This window comes from Orycteropus afer, unplaced genomic scaffold (assembly GCF_000298275.1).
Source record: "Orycteropus afer afer isolate SDZICR_OR568_19922 unplaced genomic scaffold, OryAfe1.0 scaffold00005, whole genome shotgun sequence".
NCBI lineage: Eukaryota > Metazoa > Chordata > Mammalia > Tubulidentata > Orycteropodidae > Orycteropus > Orycteropus afer.
Genome location: NW_006921592.1, coordinates 29,383,540 through 29,406,645, shown reverse-complemented (window position 1 = coordinate 29,406,645; position 23,106 = coordinate 29,383,540). Strand labels below are relative to the sequence as shown.

At 39.6% G+C, this 23,106-nt stretch overlaps 1 protein-coding gene across 1 annotated transcript in view; it reads right to left on the bottom strand.

Moving 5' to 3' along the window:
* Positions 1-23,106, bottom strand: part of SPATA6L (spermatogenesis associated 6 like) — a 71,376-nt gene that overhangs the window by 27,721 nt on the left and 20,549 nt on the right. The window contains exons 4-6 of the mRNA XM_042780686.1: positions 20,516-20,557; positions 6,505-6,629; positions 2,946-3,023 (exon numbers count right to left, since the gene is read on the bottom strand). Of these exons, the coding sequence (XP_042636620.1) occupies positions 2,946-3,023; positions 6,505-6,629; positions 20,516-20,557 (245 nt within the window). The remainder of the gene's footprint in view (positions 1-2,945; positions 3,024-6,504; positions 6,630-20,515; positions 20,558-23,106) is intronic.

Here is a 23,106-nt window from a genome sequence, read left to right as displayed (position 1 = left end):
TTTTTTTAAATTGTGATTTGGTGAAAGTTTACAGAGCAAATTCACTTTCCATACAGCAGTTCACATATACTTTGTCTCATGACATCTTTATGCACAATATTTGATGCACATCTTTCCTGATTTAACAGTATCCCCTTATTATGTACTAGTTCCCCATGAGCACATTTATGTTGTTGTTGTTATGTGCCATCGAGTCAGACCCAACTCATAGCGACCCCTCCTTGGGTTTCCAAGGCAGTATCATTAAAGTAGATTGCCCCATCTTCCTTCCGAGGAGTGGCTGGTGGGTTTGAACCACCAGCCTTCTGGTTAGCAGTCAAGTGCCTTAGGCACTATGCTACCAGCACATTTAAGGGTTCTGGAATTCCCAATCTTTGCACTACTATGCATAATTTGTTTTGATCCACACAATTGAATGCCTTTGCTACAAATGACCTCTTTACAGTATTAAAAAACAATGATGTCACTTTGACATCTAAGGTGCACCTGACCCAAGCCATAGTATGTTCAGATGCCTCATATGCATGCAAAAGCTGGACAATGAACAAGGAAGACTAAAGAAGAATGGATGTCTATGAATTATGGTGATGGCAAAGAATATTGAATATACCATGGAATGCCAGAAGAACATAAAAATCTATCTTCAAAGATGTACAGCCTAGCTTAGAAGCTAGGATGGTAAGACTTCATTTCACATACTTTGGACATGTTATCATGAGGGATCAGTCCCTGGAGAAGGCCATCATGTTTGGTAAAGTAGAGGGTCAGTGAAAAAGAAGAACACTCTCAATGAGATGGATTGACACAGTGACTGTAACAATGGACTCAGGCATATCCAAGATTGTGAGGATGGCACAGGACCAGGCATTGTTTCATTCTGTAGTACATAGGTCATTATAAGTCAGAACATACTCAAAAGCACCTAACAACAACAACACGTGTACGGCTATAAAGATGGTTATGATAGTTGGAAAATTAGAATCCAACTGTCTTGATGAGTAAAAAAATGCCTCTCTGCTCCAAACCCACCCTGTTATACTCTGCTTTAAGATAGGGAGGCTGGCACTCTTTACACACCTGCTTTTTCAGCTATTCCCTGTAATGCTCTACCATTAGAAGGTGCTGGAGAGAGCCTTCAAGGCTGGAGGAAGAAGATGAGACTGGCTTCTTCCAGCTTATTCCTGCCAGCATCACCTCAGAAACCACTCTTCTCCTTGGCAGCAGCAAATGGTTCCAGTTTAGTTTGTTTGGTGTTTTTCATACTCTAGAACAACCTCTTTGTGTCCCCTCTGACATCTGGTGTCAGCTGGCCTGAGACCTCTCCTCAGAATTCTGAATGCAGCCCACAGGATCCTTCCTCCGAACTCCTGAGGCACTAATGGTAAGAAGTAACCCTTCTTAGAGATTCCAGCCTCAACCCTGCAGAGCCCCTCTGAATTCCTCAGGTACCAGCATACTCAGGAAGCAGCATTTCTAGAGATCTGGGCCCCATTTCTGTGCAGTCCTTGCAAGTGTCTACATTCTTGATGACCCCAACTATGGTTACTCTCTCTGTCACCTCAGTATTCCCCTTCTACTTTTCAGTACTTCAAACCACTTTTTTCCTTTAATCTTCCTGTTAAAATAACTGGCTGATATACCAATGAAATGCCCCTAGAAAGGAAAATGATTGGGCAAGCAAATTATGGGACTTGTAAACAATGGAATACTATGCAGTCATAGAAAATCACATAGCATAATACTTAAGGACATGAGAAAATGTTCATGATATATGAAATGAAAAAAATAAAGATACAAAATAACAGATGAAGCATGATCTCAACCTTTTCAAATGAACTGTGTGTGGGGGAGGGATGTGTACAGAAGGATATACTGTACACTAAAAAATTAGGCTCATCTCTAGATGGTAGAAATTAGTTAATTTTTATTTTTATTTTGTCCTTTGTGATTATATATATTTTCTAACTTTCTATAATGAATGTGATAGTTTTGCTATAAGAAAAAAAAAATAAAAGTTATAAAAATTAACACTTAACTGAATACTTATATTAGGAGGTTAAAAGAAGATTACAAGAGAAAGAAAGATTGGCTGAAAAATACTCAAGCACACAGATCAGAGAGACTGGAGAAAACAGAAAGTAAATAAGGAAAAATTAAAAAGTAGCTCATGCTTTTCTTAAAATTATTAATCTCCTTTTACATGAGTTATTATTCCTAGAAGAAAGAGTTTGTTCAGATTAATGACCCATTCTCATCCAGGACAATTAACCCATTGCCCACATTTTCAAGTTATTTTTCAGGACTACAGGTGTGTTTTGGGATGACAAGCATTTTGTTTCACTTATTAATTTTACTCTACCTTGTTCTAAAAGTATGTGATGAAGCTTTACAAATCACATTCATTCATTCTCCAACCTGTTCTAGAAAGAATTTTAAATGGCTACAAAATGTATGGTAAAAGAAATATAGAAGAAATCAGGGTGAAGGGGAGTTTAGGGTAAGACAACAGAGTGAGATGAAGGTAGAATACAGAGATGCCCTAAGACCCTTCATGGCTCCCAAAGGTGAACCACAAATTCAACTCTGAGTTTCAGCAAAAGGAAGAAGAAAACACAATTGTTCATATGATCAGCAGCAGACACTGTGGTACAACAACCACAAAAAAGGTTAACTTGCCTCCTTGGGTCAAACTTGCGATGTTACCTTCTGGATCATGCTGCCCCACCAACCACACTGTGCGAAGAATGTGTGGCAAACATATTTACTCTAATTGATGGTCTAGCTGAGCAAATCATTTGAGTACAGAAATGCAAATCAAGCAAAATCTCCAAGTTTCTGTGTGCTCAGTTGCATATATACTTGGTAAAATTAATTTAGGCTGAAATTCTTAAATGTACGAATAAAAGTCCTGTTATTTCTATCACTGGCTTCTCAATTATACTCACAAGAAATCTGTTTCTATGCAGACACACACGTTCTCTGATGGCTGTCCTTGTAGAAAACTCTAACTTGGGAGCAATGCCCTAAAAATAAAACAGCATTAAAATAAAGCAAGTAAAAGTACTAGAAATAGCTTCTTTGTCCATCCCATGCTAACCTGAAATCATGCAAGAATCTAAATGTTCTTGTTTGATCAGCATAACCCCCACACATTATCTAAAGTACATACATAATAAGAATAGCTGACATTTATGTAGTACAATGTACCATGTACCAGGCCCTGTCCTAAGTACTTTGCATATCTTATCAAATGCTTACAACAACCCCATATGGCAGGTCCTAACAGTATCCCCATTTTGCAGATGAGTAAACTAGGACAGAAAGTTCAAGTAATTTGTCCAACTAGTAAAGACAGGGAGTCTTTGGGTGGTACAAATGGTTAACACAATTGGCTTCCAAATGAAAGGTTAGAGGTTGGAGGTTGCACCCACAGGTACATTGGAAGAAAAGCCTGGTGATCTATTGTGAAAAAATTAGCCATTGAAAACCCTATGGAACACAATTCTACTCTGACACCCATGGGTTGCCATGAGTCCAAGATGATTTAGGGCAAGTGGTTTTCTCAATGACAGAGCTGGTATTTGACCCCAGGCATTCTATCTCCAGCATCCATGCTGTTAGTTACTCTATTTAAAATATTGGTCCACAGAACTGCATGAGATTGCCGAGGGAGAAAGAGGTCCTCCTTGCCTACCTACTTGCTTTGAAAAACTTGCTTTATCTTATATCAAATATTTATATTAATTATGTAGATGTGTTTCCAAACTCTTTCTTGTTTGTTTCATTGGTCTATATTTCTATACTTGCTCAGTCCCATACTGTTTAAACTACTGTTACTTTACAATACATTCGGATGGTACAGGGCTAGACCACCATTTTATTATAATAAAAATTGAAATTATTACCTGTTTATATTTCCCAAGAAATTGTAGAAGCATTTGTGTCAAGATGCGGTTTCTCTCATTTTTGCAGACCCTCTACTTTACCAAACATAATACCCTTTTCTAGCAACTGGTCTTTCTCATAATGCATCCAAATGAGTGAGCTGAAGTCTCATCTAAGACTGATTTGTTCATTCATATACCGTGAATAGTCAACATACCTTCAATGAGACAGAGTGACATAATAGCCACAACAATAGATTCAAATATACGATCATGAAGATGGTGAGGACTGGGCAATGCTTCGTTCTGTTATATGAAAGGTCACCATGAATCTGAGCTGACTTGCCACTAACAACATCTCTTAGCCAACTGCTTATAGTTTAACAACTGTAAGAATTAATACTTCACCTCTAGTGCACAAAGAATAATGGGATTTTTCCAGTAATTTAAGCCCTTTCTCTAGTAATTAAGGAGTGCTGGTAGTACAATAAGGTGCTCTAGTAGCACAGTGCCTAAGGCATCTGACTGCTAACCAGAAGGTTGACGGTTCAAACCCACCAGCCACTCCATGGAAGGAAGACTGGGCAAACTACTTCCATAAAGATTTACCACCTTAGAAAACCAATGGAGGTTGCTATGAGTCAGAATCAACTCCATGGAAGTGGGCTTGTTTTTTTTGTCTTGCTGGTGCAATGGTAAGCACTTGGCTGCTAACCAAAAAGTCAGTGGTTTGAACTCAACAGCTGGTCCATGGAAGAAAGATGTGGCAGTTTGCTTCTGTAAAATTAAAACCTTGGAAACTCTATGATGCAGTTCTGCTCTGTCCTACTGGGTCACTATGAGTCAGAATCAACTTGATAGCAGTAGGTTTTTTCTCATTATTACCTGCATTTATAGATGTATATAAACACAATTTCCTATATATTCTTCTTCCTCTTTATGCCCATAAAGTTAAGCAAAGATAACACTCAGGTAAATACAACAGTGTCCTTCTCCTTGTCTTGATATTTTGCTGGGTACTAGCCCAGTGTTTGCAGACGGCTTTTTTTTTTTTTTTTTTTAACAGAAAACTCAAGCAAATCAGAGTATGCCCTGCCTGATTCTCACCAGTTTTTATCCCCTTATAGTATCTAAACAACAATATCCCAATAACCCAAAATAATATATGTGAGCATTTTGTGTATACCATAGATCTAAATGAAACACACATAACTCTTAGAAAAAATAGTTTCAGTGATAGTCACCAAACCCACAAAGACAAGGGAGAGCTTAAAAGGACAGTCATTAGGAATTCTGATTAAGCCCACCTTTGATGAAGGCTTGCTGTCTGAAGTGTTAGAAAACTCTGTCATTGTAAGTGTCATAGAAACAGGGTTCTTCCATGTTATATGTTCTACACAGTACTTTCCACACAGCAGGGATTTAATGAAATTTTTATTAAAGAATAATAGCAATTCATGTAACAGTAAAATGAAAGCTGAGCATTTAATAGGCCTTTTATAATTCACAAAGACCTTAAAATTAAGTCCTCTAGGTGACATAAAAGCCAAGAAATTGTCAGAGTTGCTGCAGAGATTTAAAAAAAAAAAATGGCAGACAACATCAAAATGGTTCACAGGTTGCCCTCCAAACAGCTAGATCATCAATTGAATGTCTGCTGTGTCCTTTTGAGACCCTTCAGTAATATCAGTTTGTCTGTCAGTGTCCCCTCTGCTAAATGGAGGCTGTAATATCTGCCTTGGCTAACCTAAGAATTCTTATGAAGAAAATGAGATAGCATATATGAAAATCTGAAAGCACAAAATAAGTGAGAGATGGCATTATTACTACTACTATTCTCTTTGCTGGTTATTATTACTAAAATAATAGCTATGACTAAATGAACAGAGGGAGCTCTGGTAGCATAGTGGCTAAGACACTTGCCTGCTAACCAGATGGCTGGCGGTTCAAACCCACCAGCCACTCCTCAGAAGGAAGGTTGGGCAATCCTACTTCCGTAGTGATACTGCCTCGGAAACCCAAGGAGGGGTCGCTATGAGTCGGGGCCGACTCGACGGCACATAATAACAACAACAACAACAAATGAACAGATAATATCACATCTTTCTTTAAGTCTGCATTAAAAGGAGGTGGAAAAAAGCAACCTTTTTATAAATTTGTGATGATGTGACTATAGTAATGATTTAATCTGGTTAGATAAGGCCCTTGTTTTTCAGATCAACAGTGGGGACAATTTGGAATCTTATGTTGAACATCTAAATAGGGCTAACACCACCATCAGCTATCCTCGAGTCGACTCTGACTCACGGTGACCCCATGTATGTCAGAGTAGAACTGAGCTCCACAGGATTTTCAACGGCTGATTTTTTTGGAAGTAAATCGCCAGGCCTTTCTTCAGAGACATCTCTGGGTCTGAACTCCAACCTTTTAGTTAGCAGCTAACTGTGGTAGTCATTTGCCTACCCAGGGACTGAGTTAAATAAGGCTACCACTAAACAGAAAAACAAGGAACTAAACAAGAAGAAGGGATCGCCCAAGATTAAGCCTCATCAGGAAAAAATCTGCAGGTTCCAAGAATTTCTCTCTCAATAGGAAGCTCAGCTGAGCCCAGCTCACTTACTGGAAAACCTGCAGTCGTCCTCATGAGCACCTCTCGACACATGCCAGGGTGTGAGGGTGTCAGCTTGGGCTCCGGGAAAAGAAAATCCCTTGTGTTTTCTTCGTAGAAGGCCAACTTTTCCCACACTAGGAAGGAGAAAAGGTACATATTACAAAAGATCAGAGACTGCACCCAGCTGAAATGAACATCTAGATCCCAGCACTCCAGTGGAGAATGACTTCTCATTTTTCTCTCCTGGAAATGTTTCAAATGCTTGTCCAGGATGTAACAGACAAAAAAGATTATCTAAGGGGCTGTGCCACAAAACAAGACAAAGAAGAAAATCTATCTTTCCATTCATCCATCCATCCATCCATGCATCCATTCTTTCCTTCAACAAATATGTATTAAGGACACACCTTAGGGCAGGCCCTGGGGATCAAATGAACAAGGGAGACCGATTGCTGCCTCTGCAGCAGTTAGACTGATGTTAAATGTTCTTTGTATGCAGGGATGGTAGTGTCTGAATGGCCTAGAACTAGAGCTGTGATTCTTGGCAGGGGTGGTACCAACCTCCAAGAACATTCTGGAAATTTGTGGGGACATTTCATGGGTAAGAGCTAGAATTGTGAGGTATCTTACAATGCTCAAGACATCCCTACACAGCAAACAATTATCCCCCTTTTTCACAACATTCTAATAAGCTAAAAACTTATTTATAATTATCTAAGCCTAGAACCAAACTCTGTTTTACATATAAACACAAAGCACTTTTTTGCCTGGCTTTAAAATATACTTATTTTTCCAGGAATGCAGGTACCATGTAAATCAAGGAACAAATGTACTTCATCTTGTTAAGATCTTTACCAGGAGCTGCTTGGCATTTTAAAAATCATGTCATATATAAATACTTCATTATGCCTTCTGGGGAACTGTGCTTGACACTTACATATTGATATACATATAATTTTATTATAAATCACTCTCTTTTTATTTCTTCATTCTATTACAGTTAGAATACAGAATTGAATTTTTGCAGATTTGTAAAAGTTGATTATATTAACTGTGAATGTTATTTCAGTATAGCAAAAGAGATGTTAAAAATACTATAAAAAGAAGAGCTTGGGTCTAATAGGATTGAGAACCACTGACCTAAAGGACAAAGAAACTGTCATCTGAGCCATCCCCAGAAATGCTTTGGACAAGAGTGGCCCCTATACTCCATCAAAAAGTAACTATAGCCAATGAGGTAGTTTAACTGTTTGGTGATGACAATTTTATTTGTGAGAATTCTAAAGAGGGTATAATTTTGGTATATCAATTGGAGAAAATAATTGACCTTACATCAAATGATGTGATGAATTAATTTTTCTCTTATTCTATTTAGTATTAATTTTGGGGTTCTAATAAGGAAAGGATCAAAGGGTCATCATTTCCTTTTTGGCCATAATATCCTTTCTTCCCATTCTTCTCCCAAACACACTCCAGCCCCAAAGAACTGATTTATCTTTCCCTCCCTAAGCTGTCCTCCACGTCTGAAGTTTGTCATACTATGGTGGCTTGTGCATTACTATAATGCTGGAAGTTACACCACAGGTATTTCAAATATCATCAGAGTTACCCGTGGTGAACAGGTGTCAGCAGAGCTTCTAGACTAAGATAGACTAGAAAGACCTAGCAATCTACTTCTGAAAATTAGCCCATTGAAGCCCTATGGATCACAGCAGTCCAATACAGTGCTGAAAGATGAGCCCCCTGGGTTGGAAGGCACTCAACATACATAGCAGGTACAACAATGGACTCAAACATGCCAAGGATCATGAAGATGGCACAGGATCAGGCAACATCTTATTCTGTTGCACATGGATGGGGTCACCATGAGTCAGAGCTGACTTGATGGTAAATAACAAGCACCACCATAAGCTATACATTTACAGCTTATATTCTTCCTTCCAAAATGCCCCTTCTTCCTTCTCCTCCTGTTGAGATCCTATTAATCCTTCAAGTTTCACATCAAATGTCTTATAAAATCTCCAACAAAACAGGTCCACAACAGAAATCTTGATATTTTCTAAAAATCAGCTCTTCCAGTCTTCCCATCAGAACTAATGCCATCATCAAGCCACTTGTTCAAGCCCAAAATCCAAGATTTGTCCTTGATTCCAAGGGGCTTTGGTGGTGCCCTGGTTACAGCATGCAGCTGCTAACCAAAAGGTCAGTGGTAGGAGCCCATCACCTACTCTGCAGGATAAAGATGAAGCAATCTGCTTCCATAAGTATTACAGCCTTGGAAACTCTATGGGGCACTTCTACTCTGTCCTGTAGGGTCAGTACAAGTAAGAATTGACTACATGGCAATAGGTTTGATTTTTTTATTTTAGTCTTTCTATGTAACCACCTGTTTGTCAGGCACCTGGTCACCTCTCTTATATCCTATATTACCTCTATCCCCCTTAACCCTTCCATGCCACCCCTCCTACTATTCCTCAAACATACAAAGTTCATGTCTTCTGTAGGAGTTTTGCCTTACTATATTTTTCCTATAATGTTCCTTCCCCAGATCCTTGCAAGGCTGCCCCTTCCTACTGAGTGACAGGCCTTGGTTTAAATGTCATCTCTAGAAAGGTGACATCCAACCTAAAAAAACATCCTTTCCCTGACCCTCTCTATCACATGACCTTGCTTTACTCTCTCTCACCATAATAGTTACCACTAACTGATACTTCTGTTCAAGTGTTTATTTGTGATCTGCTTCCATGAACGCTCCACAAAAGGAGAGTCTTTGTCTTATTTATTTTTACAGCTGTCACTGGGCTATCCCTAAAAGCTGTGGACCCAGGGCAGTTCAACCAGTACAGGACCCAGCCAGGACAATCACACTTGAGAGACCACACTATCAGCATCTCTCATAGGCCCCTTGGGCTATCCTTAAAGACAGGCATCTCAAAACTGGATTTCAAGGATGTTCAGAAAAGAGTGGTAAGGTGTGGCATCCTGGACCCCATCTCCATGAATGAACAGCAAGGATTCAAATAAAACCATTTACTTAAGTGCCTGCCTACAATTGTTGTTGTTAGGTGCTACTGAGTTAGCTGCAGACTCATGGTGACTCCAGGCACAATGGGAGCAAACCACTGTGATTCATAGGGTTTTCACTGGCTGGTCTTCAGAAGTAGATCTCCAGGCCTTTCTTCCTAGTCTGTCTTAATCTGGAAGCTCCACTGAAGCTTGTTCACGATCATAGCAACACACAAGCCTCCAATGGCAGACAGGTGGTGGATGGACATGAGGTGCTTTGGTTGGGAATTAAACCTGGGTCTCTGGCATGGAAGGCAAGAATTCTACCAGTGACACTAGCTAGTTCTTCTCATTGCATCCAAAATGACAACTACTGAATTATTCCTACACTTAGCAAGAATTAAGGTAACAAATAAAAGGCCAAGAAGTATCCAGATCAAAAGGAGGGAAAATGCAACCGAATTTCAAATTCCCAATGGAAACCAGACTTTCTGAAGCTGCTGGGACTGTATGAACCCCCAAAACTATTGCCATGAGATAACCTTTAAACTTTAAACCTTAAACCAAAACTATCCCCTGAAGTCTTCTTTGAATAAAAAAAAAAATAGCTTATCTTAATTAGGAAAGTATATCTGCATTGAACATTGCACTCTTTTAAAGAATTATCCCACAGAAGGAGGAAATTATCGAACAATATCATTAACATCACACTCTACTGAAAATCTAGTAAAATCTTGCTAAAGATAATTCAAAAATGGATGCAGCAGTATATTGACAGAGAACTTCCAGAAATGCAAGCTGGATTCAGAAGAGGATGTGGAACAAGGGATATCATTGCTGATGTCAGATAGATCTTGGCTAAAAGCAAAGAATACCAGAAAGATGTTTACTTGTGTTTTATTGACCATGCAAAAGCATTTGATTGTGTGGATCACAACAAAGTATGGGTAACGTTGAGAAGAATGGAAATTACAGAACACTTGACTCTGCTCATTAGGAACCTGTACATATACCAGAAGGCTGTCATTCAAACAGAACAAGGGGATACTGCATGGTTTAAAATCAGGAAGGGGGTGTGTCAGGGTTGTATCCTTTCACCATACTTACTCAATCTGTATGCTGAACAAATAATCCACGAAGCTGGACTGTATGAAGAAGAACATGGTATCAAGATTGGAGGAAGACTCATTAACAACCTGAGATACGCAGACAATACAACTTTGCTTGCTGAAAAGTGAGGATGACTTGAAGCACTCACTGATGAAGATAAAGGACTTCAATATGCAGTATAGATTATATTTCAACATATAGAAAATGAAAATCCTAACAACTGGACCAATAAGCAGCATCATAATAAATGGAAAAAAGATTGAAGTTGTTAAAGATTTCTTATTAGTTGGTTCCACAATCGACACCAATGGAAGCAGTAGTCGATACATCAGATGACACATTGCACTGGGTAAATCTGCTGCAAAAGACCTCTTTAAAGTGCTGAAGAGCAAAGTGTCTCCTTGAAGACTAAGGTACACCTAACCCAAGCCATGATATTTTCAATTGCCTCATATGCATGTTAAAGCTGGACAATGAACAAGGAAGACCAAAGGAGAGTTGATGCTTTTGAGTTGTAGTGTTGATGAAGAATACTGAAAATACCATGGACTGCCAGAAAATGAACAACTCTATCCTAGAAGCAGTGCAGCCAGAATGTCCCTTGGAAGGAGGAATGGCCAGACTTCATCTCATCTACTTTGGTCATGTGGTCAGAAGGGACCATTCCCTGGAGAAGAATGTCATGCTTGGTAAAGTGGAGGGTCAGTGAAGAAGCCAAAGGCCCTCAATGAGATGGATTGATACAGTAGCTGTGACAATGGGCTCAGGTATAGCAAGGATTGGCACGGGACTTGGCAGTGTTTCGTTCCATTGTACATAGGGTTGCTATGAGTCAGAGCTGACTCCATGGCACCTAACAACAATGACAAAGAATTATCTAAGTGAGATCAAATTGACAATGGTAACTCAAAAGACTGGATGGGAAACTTAGGGCAGTGAGTTGAAGATAACGATGATAGAATAATTTGAAAAAAGATAACAAGAATAGTAGCACAACTTGAAGAATAGAATCAATGTCATTAAACTGCACATGTAGAAATTGTTGAAATGGTATATCTTTGACTGTATATACTTTCACCAAAATAAAAAATAAAATGCCAAGGAATCAGAAGTAGGCTCATCCACTATCTTCAGAATCACAGGAACAAAAATGAACTGGCACAGAGTTAGAGAAATAGAGGGCTGTGAAGCATCTCAATATAGTCTCTGGTCAAGGTCCTTTTCTGGAGATCCAACACTGCCGTGTAGTGTGACAATGTCAGCACACCAAGGGGAAGTTGCAACAAGAGCCTAGGTTATACACAATGAATAAACAGATGTGTAGGTTGAGTACATCTCATAGGCCAAGGGAAGCATCAGTAAGAACTAAGTATTCTTAAAGTCTAGTGGCTCCAACAGTGACACCATCAATGGCATCACTGAACAACCCCTCTCCCCTAAAGGAAACAAATAAAACATCAAAAGAAATAATAATTTTAATAACAATATTGGTTAGAGAAATATATAACACTTATAGAGCATATCAGACAACGTGCTTTCAGATACAGGATCTTCTGTGATTCCTTCTCTTAAAGATAAGGAAACTGAGACTCTGAGCCTTTAAGACATTGGTCTGATGGCACACAGCTACTGAGTGTTAAAGTAGAAATTCCAGCTAGATCAGCTGAGACTAGACTTCTTTCCTTGCTAGTTAAAGCCTGGAAAACATCACAATCAAAGTATAAAAGGGTATCTGCTGAAATAAAGTTTTGCAGCTGGACTGAATACTTAAAACTTACTCCAAAGTGGAGGAGTTTATCTGAAAGGTTAATCAAAAGAAAGCACCACACTCACGTCAAACAGGATTACACTGCCCCCCTGTGTCCATTTACTTTTTCCCATTCTTGTAAACTGAAGAACCAGAGGGGTCTACAACAGACAACGGAATGAATTTTGTCCCCTACAAGACATGTTGATGTCACATGTACCCCCTGGTACCTCTGAATGTGACCTTATTTGGAACTAGGGATTTGGACATGTTATCAGTTAATTTAACATGAAGCATATTGGAGTAGGGTGGGCCCTAATCCAACATGACTAGTATCCTTATAAGAACAGGAGAAGAATCACAGAGACAGACAGAGGGAAGCCAGTGACATGAAGACAGAGGCAGAGATGGGAGTGATGCTGCCACAAGCCAAGGGATGATCAAAACTTACGAGAAGGAAGGATCCTCCCCTACATTCTTTGGAGAGAGCATGGCCTGCTGACAATTTGATTTTGGACTTCTAACCTCCAGAACAGTAAGAGAATAATTTTCTGTTATTTTCAGCCACCTGCTTTGTTATGGCAGCCCTAGGGAACTAATACAGAGCCTTTATTTCTTCTAAGCAAAACTGTTGGACCTCCCCATACTTTAGGAGGAAAGCCAAATACAAAACTGAGTTATTTATACTATTAGTGTAATGGTTTGTCTTGATTACAGTAAGTATGTTTGAAAGCACGGTATAAAAAAAATATTAAAACAATAAAAGATTACTACATTGGGAAAAGGGAGCTCTGGGTAGCATAGTGCCTAAGGCATTTGACTGCTAACCAGAAGGCTGGTGGTTCAAACCCACAAGCCACTGCTCGGAAGGAAGGTTGGGCAATCTACTTCCGTAGTGATACCACCTCGGAAACCCAAGGAGGGGTCGCTATGAGTCAGACCCGACTCAATGGCAATGAGTTTGGTTTTTGGTTTTGGTTACATTGGGAAAAAATATTTGGCAATGACATATCTGACAAGGGACTTATCTCTAAAATTTATAGAAAACTCCAACACCTCAACAACAAACAAATTAACAATCCAATTAAAAAATGGGCAGAAGTCATGAATAGACACTTCACCAAACAGGATATTCGGGTGGCCAGCAAGCACATGAAGAAATGCTTACAATCATTAGCCATCAGAGAGATGCAAATCAAAACAACGAGATACCATCTCACCCCAGCACTAATGGCAAAGCTCAACAAGACAGAAAATAACAAATGCTGGTGAGGATGTGGAGAGATTGGGACTCTCATACACTACTGGTGGGACTGTGAAAAGATACAAGCACTGTGGAAAACAGTATGGCAAGTCCTTAAAAAGCTGGAATTAGATATACCATTTGACCCAGCAATCCCATTACTAGGTATATATCCTAAAGAAGTGAGAGCCAGGACAAGAACATGCACACCCATGTTCATCGCAGCACTATTTACAACAGCAAAAAGATGGAAACAACCTATGTGCCCATCAACAGAAGAATGGGTAACCAAACTATGGTACATACACACAATGAAATACTATGCAACACTAAAGAATAATGTAGAATCTGCAAAACACTGCATAACTTGGATGAACTTGGAGGACATTATGCTGTGTGAAATAAGTCAATCACAGAAGGACAAATATAGTATCAGTTCATTACTGTAAAAAGTTAAGGAAAGGTTTATATATGAAAGGAAAATTTCTTTTTTGGTACCAGGCATGGGTGGGGAGGGGAAGGAACACTAAAAAAAAAAAAAGAAAGAAAGAAAGAAAGGTAGAAAAGAAAAATGCATTGACCCATGTCACTTTAGTTTTGTGTATTTCACTGTACATAAATTATATTTCAATAAAATGTATTTTAAAAATAAATAAACAAAAGCAAGCAACAGTAAAATGAAAAGGTAATCATTCAAGCAATGAACAATTTGTGCCTAAGAACCCAAATGTGGTCCATCAGATCCCCAAAGTGAAGTCCAATGAGAATTTGTACCTAATTAGCTAGCACTGGGGACTCACTACTGCCACCACTGTGTGCCTGGTATTACCAGAGTCATACCAGGAGGACTGGCCCTGTGTAGAGCGTGTGCCAAGTAAACCCTCAATAAGCATATGTTGAACAAATTAGTGGATTAATCTATAATGCATCTGAAGCTGAGCAAAATTAACTGAGCAATTCAAATTTGATTCCATGAAAACTACAATCTGAAATTGAAGCATTAGAGACAAAGGGAAAACAGGTATGAATAAAGCCCCATCTGCATCTGATTAAGTTCTGAGTTCTACCAGTATTCACGTGCCCAGCTTCAATATTCTCTAATCATCATTTTGTTTTTCCAACTATTCTTACAAATTCTCATATAAGAATTTCTGGTCACATGAAAAACATATGGTAGCCCAAGACATACAGTGAAACCTGTGAGAGCCAGAACTCAATGGGACCATCTTGCTTTTCCAGGTCTCACAAGTTTTCCACCTTTGACAAGGTACATTCTCACCACTTTTCTATCCCTTATATTAGTGGGAAATATTTTAGTTTTCCTTTTCTGACAGGTTTCTGTCTTACAGTTTCTAGCTTTCACAGGTTTTATTGTATGTATCCACCATCTGTCTGTACATGGTACTGCAATGGCTTATATGTTGCTGTGAAGCTATAAGCTATGCCATCAAAATTCAAATTCCAGAGTCACCTGTGGTGGACAGGTTTCAGTGGAGCTTCCACACTAAGGCAGACTAGGAAGAAAGACCTAGTAACCTCCTTTCAAAATTAGCCATTGAAAACTCTATGGATCACAACAGAATATTGTCTAATATGGTGCTAAAGAATGAGCCCCCAGGTTAGAAGGCACTCAGAACATACAGGGGCTCCAACAATGGACTTGAGCATACCAACGATCATTATTCTATTGTACATGGGGTCAGCAGCAGACTCAACAGCAACTAATAATAACACCAATGTATATACATTTAAAATAAAAAGAAAGAAAGAAAAAGAAAAAACACTTCCATCAAGTCGATTCTGAGTCATTGCAAACCCCAATTGGGTTTCCAAGGCTGTAAATCTTTACAGAAATAGATTGCCTCATCTTCCTCCCATGGAGCAGCTGGTGGGTTTGAACTGCCAACCTTTTGGTTAGCAGCCAAATGCCTTACCCACTACACCACCAGAGCTTCTATAACATATTCTAAAAGTACTTGTGGTGCAGTGAATTACTGGGAGTGGCTCTCCTAGCCATGGTCTTTGTAACTCCCACCAGATTACTGGGTGAACTATGCAAATGTGATATGCTTGTGGCCCACAAAGGGGATTGGATAGCTTGTTAATAATGTAAATAAAGTACATGGTACGTCGGGTCCGACTCGATGGCACACAACAACAACAACAACCCTTGTGGGGGTGGGGACATGCAAATAAGGTATATGGAACTCTAATGTGGAGATTGATTAGTTTTGTCACTCTGCTAAGCTTAAAATGATCCTTCCTAGAGGCAGAAAGGGGGATCTCACTGCCACCAAGAGAGAGGAGCTGGAGGTGAAGTGGAGTGTGTCCTTGGGCCTGAGATCCCTGCACCGGACTGCCTGACAGAGATGACGGGCTAAGAGACGGCAGCTGTGGAACCTAGAGGCAAGAGACAGAGCAGCAGGCTTGCCAGCCCACAGACTAAGAAAGCTGAGTACCTTTGGGTGGGAGCTTTGCTGATAGAGTGGGGTGCATCTAGGTGAACCTATTGGCATAGCTAAAAGAGTTTTGTAACACTTGCCCAAGCAGAGCAGAAACCAGGAGGCCAAGGGACAGGGAGGAATACCTGAGGCTATAGCAGAGGGGAGACTGTCCTGATGGAAGAATTGTATCCTGAGCGCGTTCCTGAACCTGAATTGTAGCCTGTTACTTCCCTAATAAACCTCATAATCAAGTACTGTCTGTGAGTTCTATGTGGCCATTGCAACAAATTATCGTGCCCTGCAGAGAAGCAGTGAGTGCAGTGGGAGGGACGGTTGGTGTCAGAGTTGGCAAAAAGGCTGGAGGATGGTGGCATGTCTGGCCTCATAGGAATAAGTTTTAGGCTGCTGCTGGTGATTCTGTCTCCCTTTTGTGCAGGTAGAGGAGGTCAGATGAAGATGCCACCTCCATGCCCTTTTTACAGTACTTATATATACTAACTATATTTTAAAGGGTTTAAAAAGATACACAAAAATTGTTATTAGTGATGATCCCATGGGGGTTGTTGATGAATTAAGCTTTTGACTTTTCATTCTGCATACTTTTGTGTTAATTGAAATTTTTAACAGTGAGCCCTGTTCTAGAACCTGACAGACAGGATGAGTTAGGGTTTTATAGAATATTTAGGTATTTGGTAATTTCCAAAATTCTCATGTAAAATTAAGTAAGACCCAAATGGACATGCTTCTATTTTATTAAACCCACCCTCTGCCATCAACCTGATTCCAATACATAGCAACCTCCATAGGGTTTCCAAGGGTATAATTCTTTACAGAAGCAGACTGCCTCACCTTTCTCCCATGGCACCTAATGCCTTAACCACTGCACCACCAGGGCTCCTTCTGTTTTATTAACATACTAAAATATAATTGCTGGTTAGCAATGATATATATTTGAACATAGAATTGGGTCAAATAAGGAAAAAAAAAACTTATGGAAAAACACTCAATGCCCTGATTTTAGCTTGTCACTTTTAGGCTGAAAAACGTTCAGTGTGATTTTCTGAAAAGCAGGTAGGAGGCACCTCTGTCTTCTCTCTGTTGTGTCTACCTAAGAAGATAATGACATATCCAAGAGTGTATATCCCTAGATCCAAGGAGATGGGATTCTTGTCTGTTTCCAGGGGCTGCCTCTGCCAAAGTACCAAGAGACAGAAGAAAGAACTATACACAATAGATGCTTGATAGAGTAGGAGAACTATGTGGACAAAACTCAAATTCTTAAAAAGTGCAGATGTACTGGACTGGGTGAGACTACAGGACTCCCCAAGACTATTGCCCTGAGATACTCTTTAAACCTTGAACCAAAACTATCCCCTGAGGTCACCCTTTAGCTAAATAACAGATTGGCTCGTAAAATAAAGATTATCATCCATGAGTACTGTGCTTCTTTAAAAAATCATCTATATAAGACCAAATGGTCAACAATTATTCTTAAGCAAAAATGAGAAAATAAGGGGGTGTTCTGGTTACCTATTGCCGCTCAGACAAGAATATACCACAAATGGGATGGCCTTAACAAACAGGAGCTTATTCTCTTACAGTTTTGAGGCTTTAAGTCCAAGTGCAAGGTGCCAGACTCTAGGGGCTGGGTGAAAGCCCTTCAACTATGATGAAGGTGCCACCTCCATGCCCTTTTTACAGTACTTATATATACTAACTATATTTTAAAGGGTTTAAAAAGATACACAAAAATTGTGTGGCTCAGTGCTCAGTTACCTGGGGTTCTACTCTGCCTCCTGCTCCCAGCCCACTGGAGCTAGAGGTGTTTCTTCACTCAGACAGCTGCTGGCTGCTGAGGCTGACAAGCCCAAGGATGACAAGTAAAAAGGCACAGTCTTGATGTAACCAAACCACACGCCAGGCCATTAATTCAAGTCCATTGTAAGTCCCAAAGTTGGCAGAGCATGGCAGACTGCTAAACAATGACATGGCTACATGCAGGGTCCAAGCGTGCTAGAAGCTAGAAACTATCCCCAAGGCTTCTCCTTATAAACAGGAAGCAGACCACCTGTCAAAGGCAGCTACTCAGCTGCTTGTGGTAGATCCTATCATGGAGTTGATTGCCAGTCTCATCATGGGGAATAATTACCACCAGCTGCCCAGCCACTCAACCAGGCCCAGCCAAGTTGACATACAAATTTAACTACCACAGGGGGTAAGGAAACTAGATAACTAGAAACAGAACAACCAGAATGAAATTAATGAAGATGTTGACATACTGTGAAAAAATGTAACCCATGCCACTGAACAATTTGTGTAGAAAATGTTCAATAGGAATCTAATTTGCCGTGAAAACTTTCACTGAAAACACAATTTTTTAAAAAATTTTTATTGTGATTTGGGTGAAAGTTTATGGACCAAATTTATTTTCAATACAGCAGTTCATATACATTTTGTCTCATGACATTGACTGCAATTCCCTACAATGTAGCATCTCTCTTCCGACTTCCTCCCCACAGTTACCTCTTCCCTGTGTCCTTCCCTCCCAAGCACTTCCACACCCTGAGCTATCTCTCTGTACAAGCACTGCACTTCTATTCTCTCATGACAATAAATATTATTTTTAAGAAAAGAAACAACTACAGACTCTTGGGTCACTCTACTCCACTGGGGCCCTTAACCTGCTTCAGGGATATTCATAGTGGGAAGGGACTATGAACCCATAAAAAGCCTCTACACTTTTTGCAACAGCCAAAAGGTGGAAACAACCTAAATGCCCATCAACAGATGACATAATAAAATAGCAATGATTAGAAGAGAATAGAAGAAAGGAAATGTTTTCTAGTTTTAGATTTATTCATTCTATCTGTCTACTACCTACCTATCTCATGTCTCTCTCACATGAAAATGACTCTCTCCTTTTTCTCTTTCACATGAAGACAACTCTAAAAATCCTATAATCAGATGCACTGGGTGATTATGAGAATTGGTGCCACCAGGTGGCAAGTTCCTGCCCTGTCTTATCCACTCAGGTGTTGTACTATGCAAGACATCCTCCAAGTAAAGAGCCATAGTAGTTTCACCTTCAAGTCCCATGTTCTATCAAACTTTTTCTGTAAAGAGCCAGGGAGTGAATATTTTAGCAAATATTGTAAATATTGAAGACTATGTAGTTACAACTACAAAAACAAAAGCATCCATAGATAATATTTAAATGAATGAATATGGTTGTATTCCAATAAAACTTTATTTATGGACAATGAAATTTGAATTTCATATAATTTTTACATTACTAAATATCCTTCTTCTTTAATTTTTTTCACAACAATTTAAAAACATAAAAACTAGAAACAGCTTGGCACTTCCTCAAAAAGCTAAACAGAGTTACCATATCACCCACCAATTCCACTCCTAGGTGTATGTGTGTGTGTGTGTGTGTATTAAAAGAATTAAAATCGTATATGTTCACACAACTTGAACACAAATGTTCAGATCCGCATTATTCATAATAGTCACAGAACAGGATATGTATCCCAAATACCTATCCACAGATGAATGGGTAAACAAAATGTGGTCTATCCATACAATGGAATACTAGTCAGCCACAAAAAGGAATATTAGTCAGCCATAAAAAGAAATGATGTACTGACACATACTACAACATGAATGAAAACATAATGCTAAGTGAAAGAAGTAAGACACAAAAGGCCACATATTGTATGACTCATTTCTATGAAATGTTCAAAGTAGGCAAATCCATAGAGACAGAAAGGAGATTAGTGGTTTCCAGAGGCTAGGGGAGTGAGGTAATGTGGAATGGCACCTAATGGGTATGGGGTTTTCTTTTTGGAATGATGAATATGTTGTGGAACTAGATAGTGGTGGTGGTTGTACAACCTTGTGTAAGTAGCTAAAACCAATTGTATACTTTAAAATGGTTAATTTTATGGTATGTAAATTATATGTCAATTTTTTTTTTTTTTTTAATTAAGGTTGTTCTTAGCTTGTGAGCCATACAGAAACTGACTACAGGCTGGATTTGGTCTGGGGTTGTAGTTTGCCAACCTTGTTCTAGAACCTGACAGAGAGGAGGGTTTAGGGTTTTACACATACACACATGCACATGCACAAACACAAATGCACACACACACCACAAATTAAAACATAGTCCAAAGCCTAACACTTGAAAAAAGCTGTACTATGACTAAAAAATTTATTTGATAAGAACTAGATAATGTTATTTAAAAATGAGAAGACAGGAGCCTATTTAAATTATGCACACTGCTGCAAAACATATAAAAAGTTACTCTTGTGAAAGTACACAATATTTAACAGACTGGCAAAATAATGATGATGATGTGGTTTTCATGTAAGGCACAACTTTTAAATATTAGTTTCTATTTTTTTTATGTCAAAGTCCTTTTAAAATTAAAGTAAGCTAACTTAATGATGCATTTATGGGCACGTTACCTGGAGGTACTAGCTGTATTAACTCAAACCTGGTTAAGAAGCCTGAAAAGGAAAAAGAGAGAGAGAGAGAGATTTTAATATTCTAGACAACTGCCACAATTTTTCATTAATTGCTAAGTTTGAAACTTCTATAACATACCATTTATGTTATTTATTAATAATAACCAAAAAAACCCACTGCCATCAAGTCGATTCTAACTCATAGCAATCCCCAATGGGTTTCCAAGACTATAAATCTTTATGGAAGCAGATTGCCTCATCTTCCTCCCACAGAGCGGCTGGTGGGTTTGAACTGCCAAGGTCCCAGTTAGCATCCAAATGCCTTATCCACTATACCACCAGAGCTCCTTATTAATAATGATAATGATAATTATTAATAATTGCCATACCAGCAATGACTCATGTGTTACTTCTAGCAAGTAACTTATTTGGCACAAATGGTTAAAAGTTCAGCTACTAATTGGAAGGTTGGTGGTTCAAGCCCAACCAGAGGCTCCTTGAGAAAAAATCCTGGTAATCTGTTTCTGAAAGGTCACTGCCTTCAATACCCTGTGGAACACGGTTCTACTCTGCACACAACGGGTTGCCACAAATTGGAACTGATTCAACAGCAACTGGTTTTGTGTTTTTGGTTGCGTATTTATTTAGCCACTTTATGTGATAACCTTCGTGCTAAGCATTTTATGTGAATTGTCACATTTAATCCTCACCATAACCCTGTGTGGCAATTACAGATACAAAAATTGGGGCTTATAGGGGTAAGTTGCTTGTCCAAGGCCATCCAGTTAGTGAGTGGTGGAGACCATTTGACCCCAATCTGACTCCAAATACCACACACTTATCCAATGACTGGCTCAGGTTGTATCACTCTTGGCCAGACTGGTACCTACTGAGAAGTACAAATTCTTCATTCCTCAGACCTCTGTCTTCTGTCTGGTGCCTGTGTCTGTTAGTACTGCTGTTATCTCCTGTAGCTTCCCTCTATCCACAACTGTCAGACAAGCATCAATCCAGGTCAATCTTCTGAAAATTCACAAGTGTTCTTCCTGGGTCATGGAGTAGGAGGCTATTCAGGTGAACTGGAATCAACTACAAGCATCCTGGGGACCAGGGGGGTAAACACTTCAACAATGACCTTCACTTCTGCTGTTCAAGGTCACTACATCTTGCAGAGCCAGCCCTGACCTTTACCCATATCTCTGACTCTACCTGCCTGCCTCCACCTGCAGACTCCAGCTACTAATTTCCTGGGAATTATCTCTACCTCATTCCCCTCCAAATGTAAAGATAGAAAATGGGACAAGCATTTGCCTTAAAATCAAGATTCTCTGTGGCCACTGCTGTGACTCTGTGTCCAAACATTACTCATGGTTGTCTGATACTTCCACCTGACCTTGGCCTTTGATTCCTATGGGTTTCCTAGTTCCTTATTGTCTGTTTGGCTTCCTGAGCCATTGCCTTCCTGCTCTGGCCATCTGTTCCAAATAAACTGCCCAGTGACTAGCTTAACCTGTGGAACCTCTATGGGTCCTAACTTACTCTTCACTTAATTTCAAACCCCTTAATCTGGTATGTCAGCATGAGGCCTAATCTACTCCTGATTCTGCCCTCTTTCAAGCCCTGCCTTGGATCACCCAGTACTTGAGTCTGGCTTATATTCTGCTATTATCTGAGATACTGATTTTAACTCTTTCAATTGAGTAAAACCTCAGTTGAAATCTCATAAAGCTTAATGTCATTAAGAATCACATCAGCTATGGATCTTTCACTGTAAAACACTGGAAAAAGAAGAGCAAACTAAACCTACAGCAAGCAGAAAGAAGAAGATAAAGATTAAGCAGAAATGCATGAAATAAAGAACAGAAAAACGGAGAAAATCAATGAAACCAAAAACTGATTCTTTGAAAAAATGAACAAAGGTGACAAATCTTTAGCTAGACTGATCATGAAGAAAGAGAATAGACACAATGACTAAAATTGAGATGAAAAAGGAGACACTACTATCAACCACAGTATCAGCCATGGAGTCAGCCGCAGGGATCTAGGTGAGGGGAGGGAATCCAGACCATGCCCCACAAGCAGCAAGGCGGGAAAGTGGGAGAAAGGAGAGTAAAAAGGCTAGGGAGACTGGGAGAGAGCGAGGAGTCAGCCGCAGGGATCCTGGTAAGGTGAGGTTGGAGAGGTTTCCAACAGCTAAGGGAGACAAACATGTCTGTCGGTTTGTCCTACTGTGGTGACGTGTTGCTGTGAGTCTTGAGGCTGTGCCACTGGTGTTTCAAACCCAGCGGGATGCACATGGTGCACAGGTATCAGCCCAGCTTGCAGACTGAGATAGACTTGGAAGAAGGAAGAGGCCATCCACTTCTCAAAAAATTGGCCAGGGAAAACCTTATGAATAGCAGAGAAACACTGTCTGATATATTACTGTGCAACTTCATGAATAGTCCGGAAACACTGTCTAATACACAGGAGGAGGATGAGTCACTTAGGTTAGAAGGCTCTCAAAATAGGACTGGGAAAGAGCTGCATCATCAGAGCAAAACCAGCCTGATTCATATGGATAAGGTAAAGCTTTCGAGACCTCCATTTGC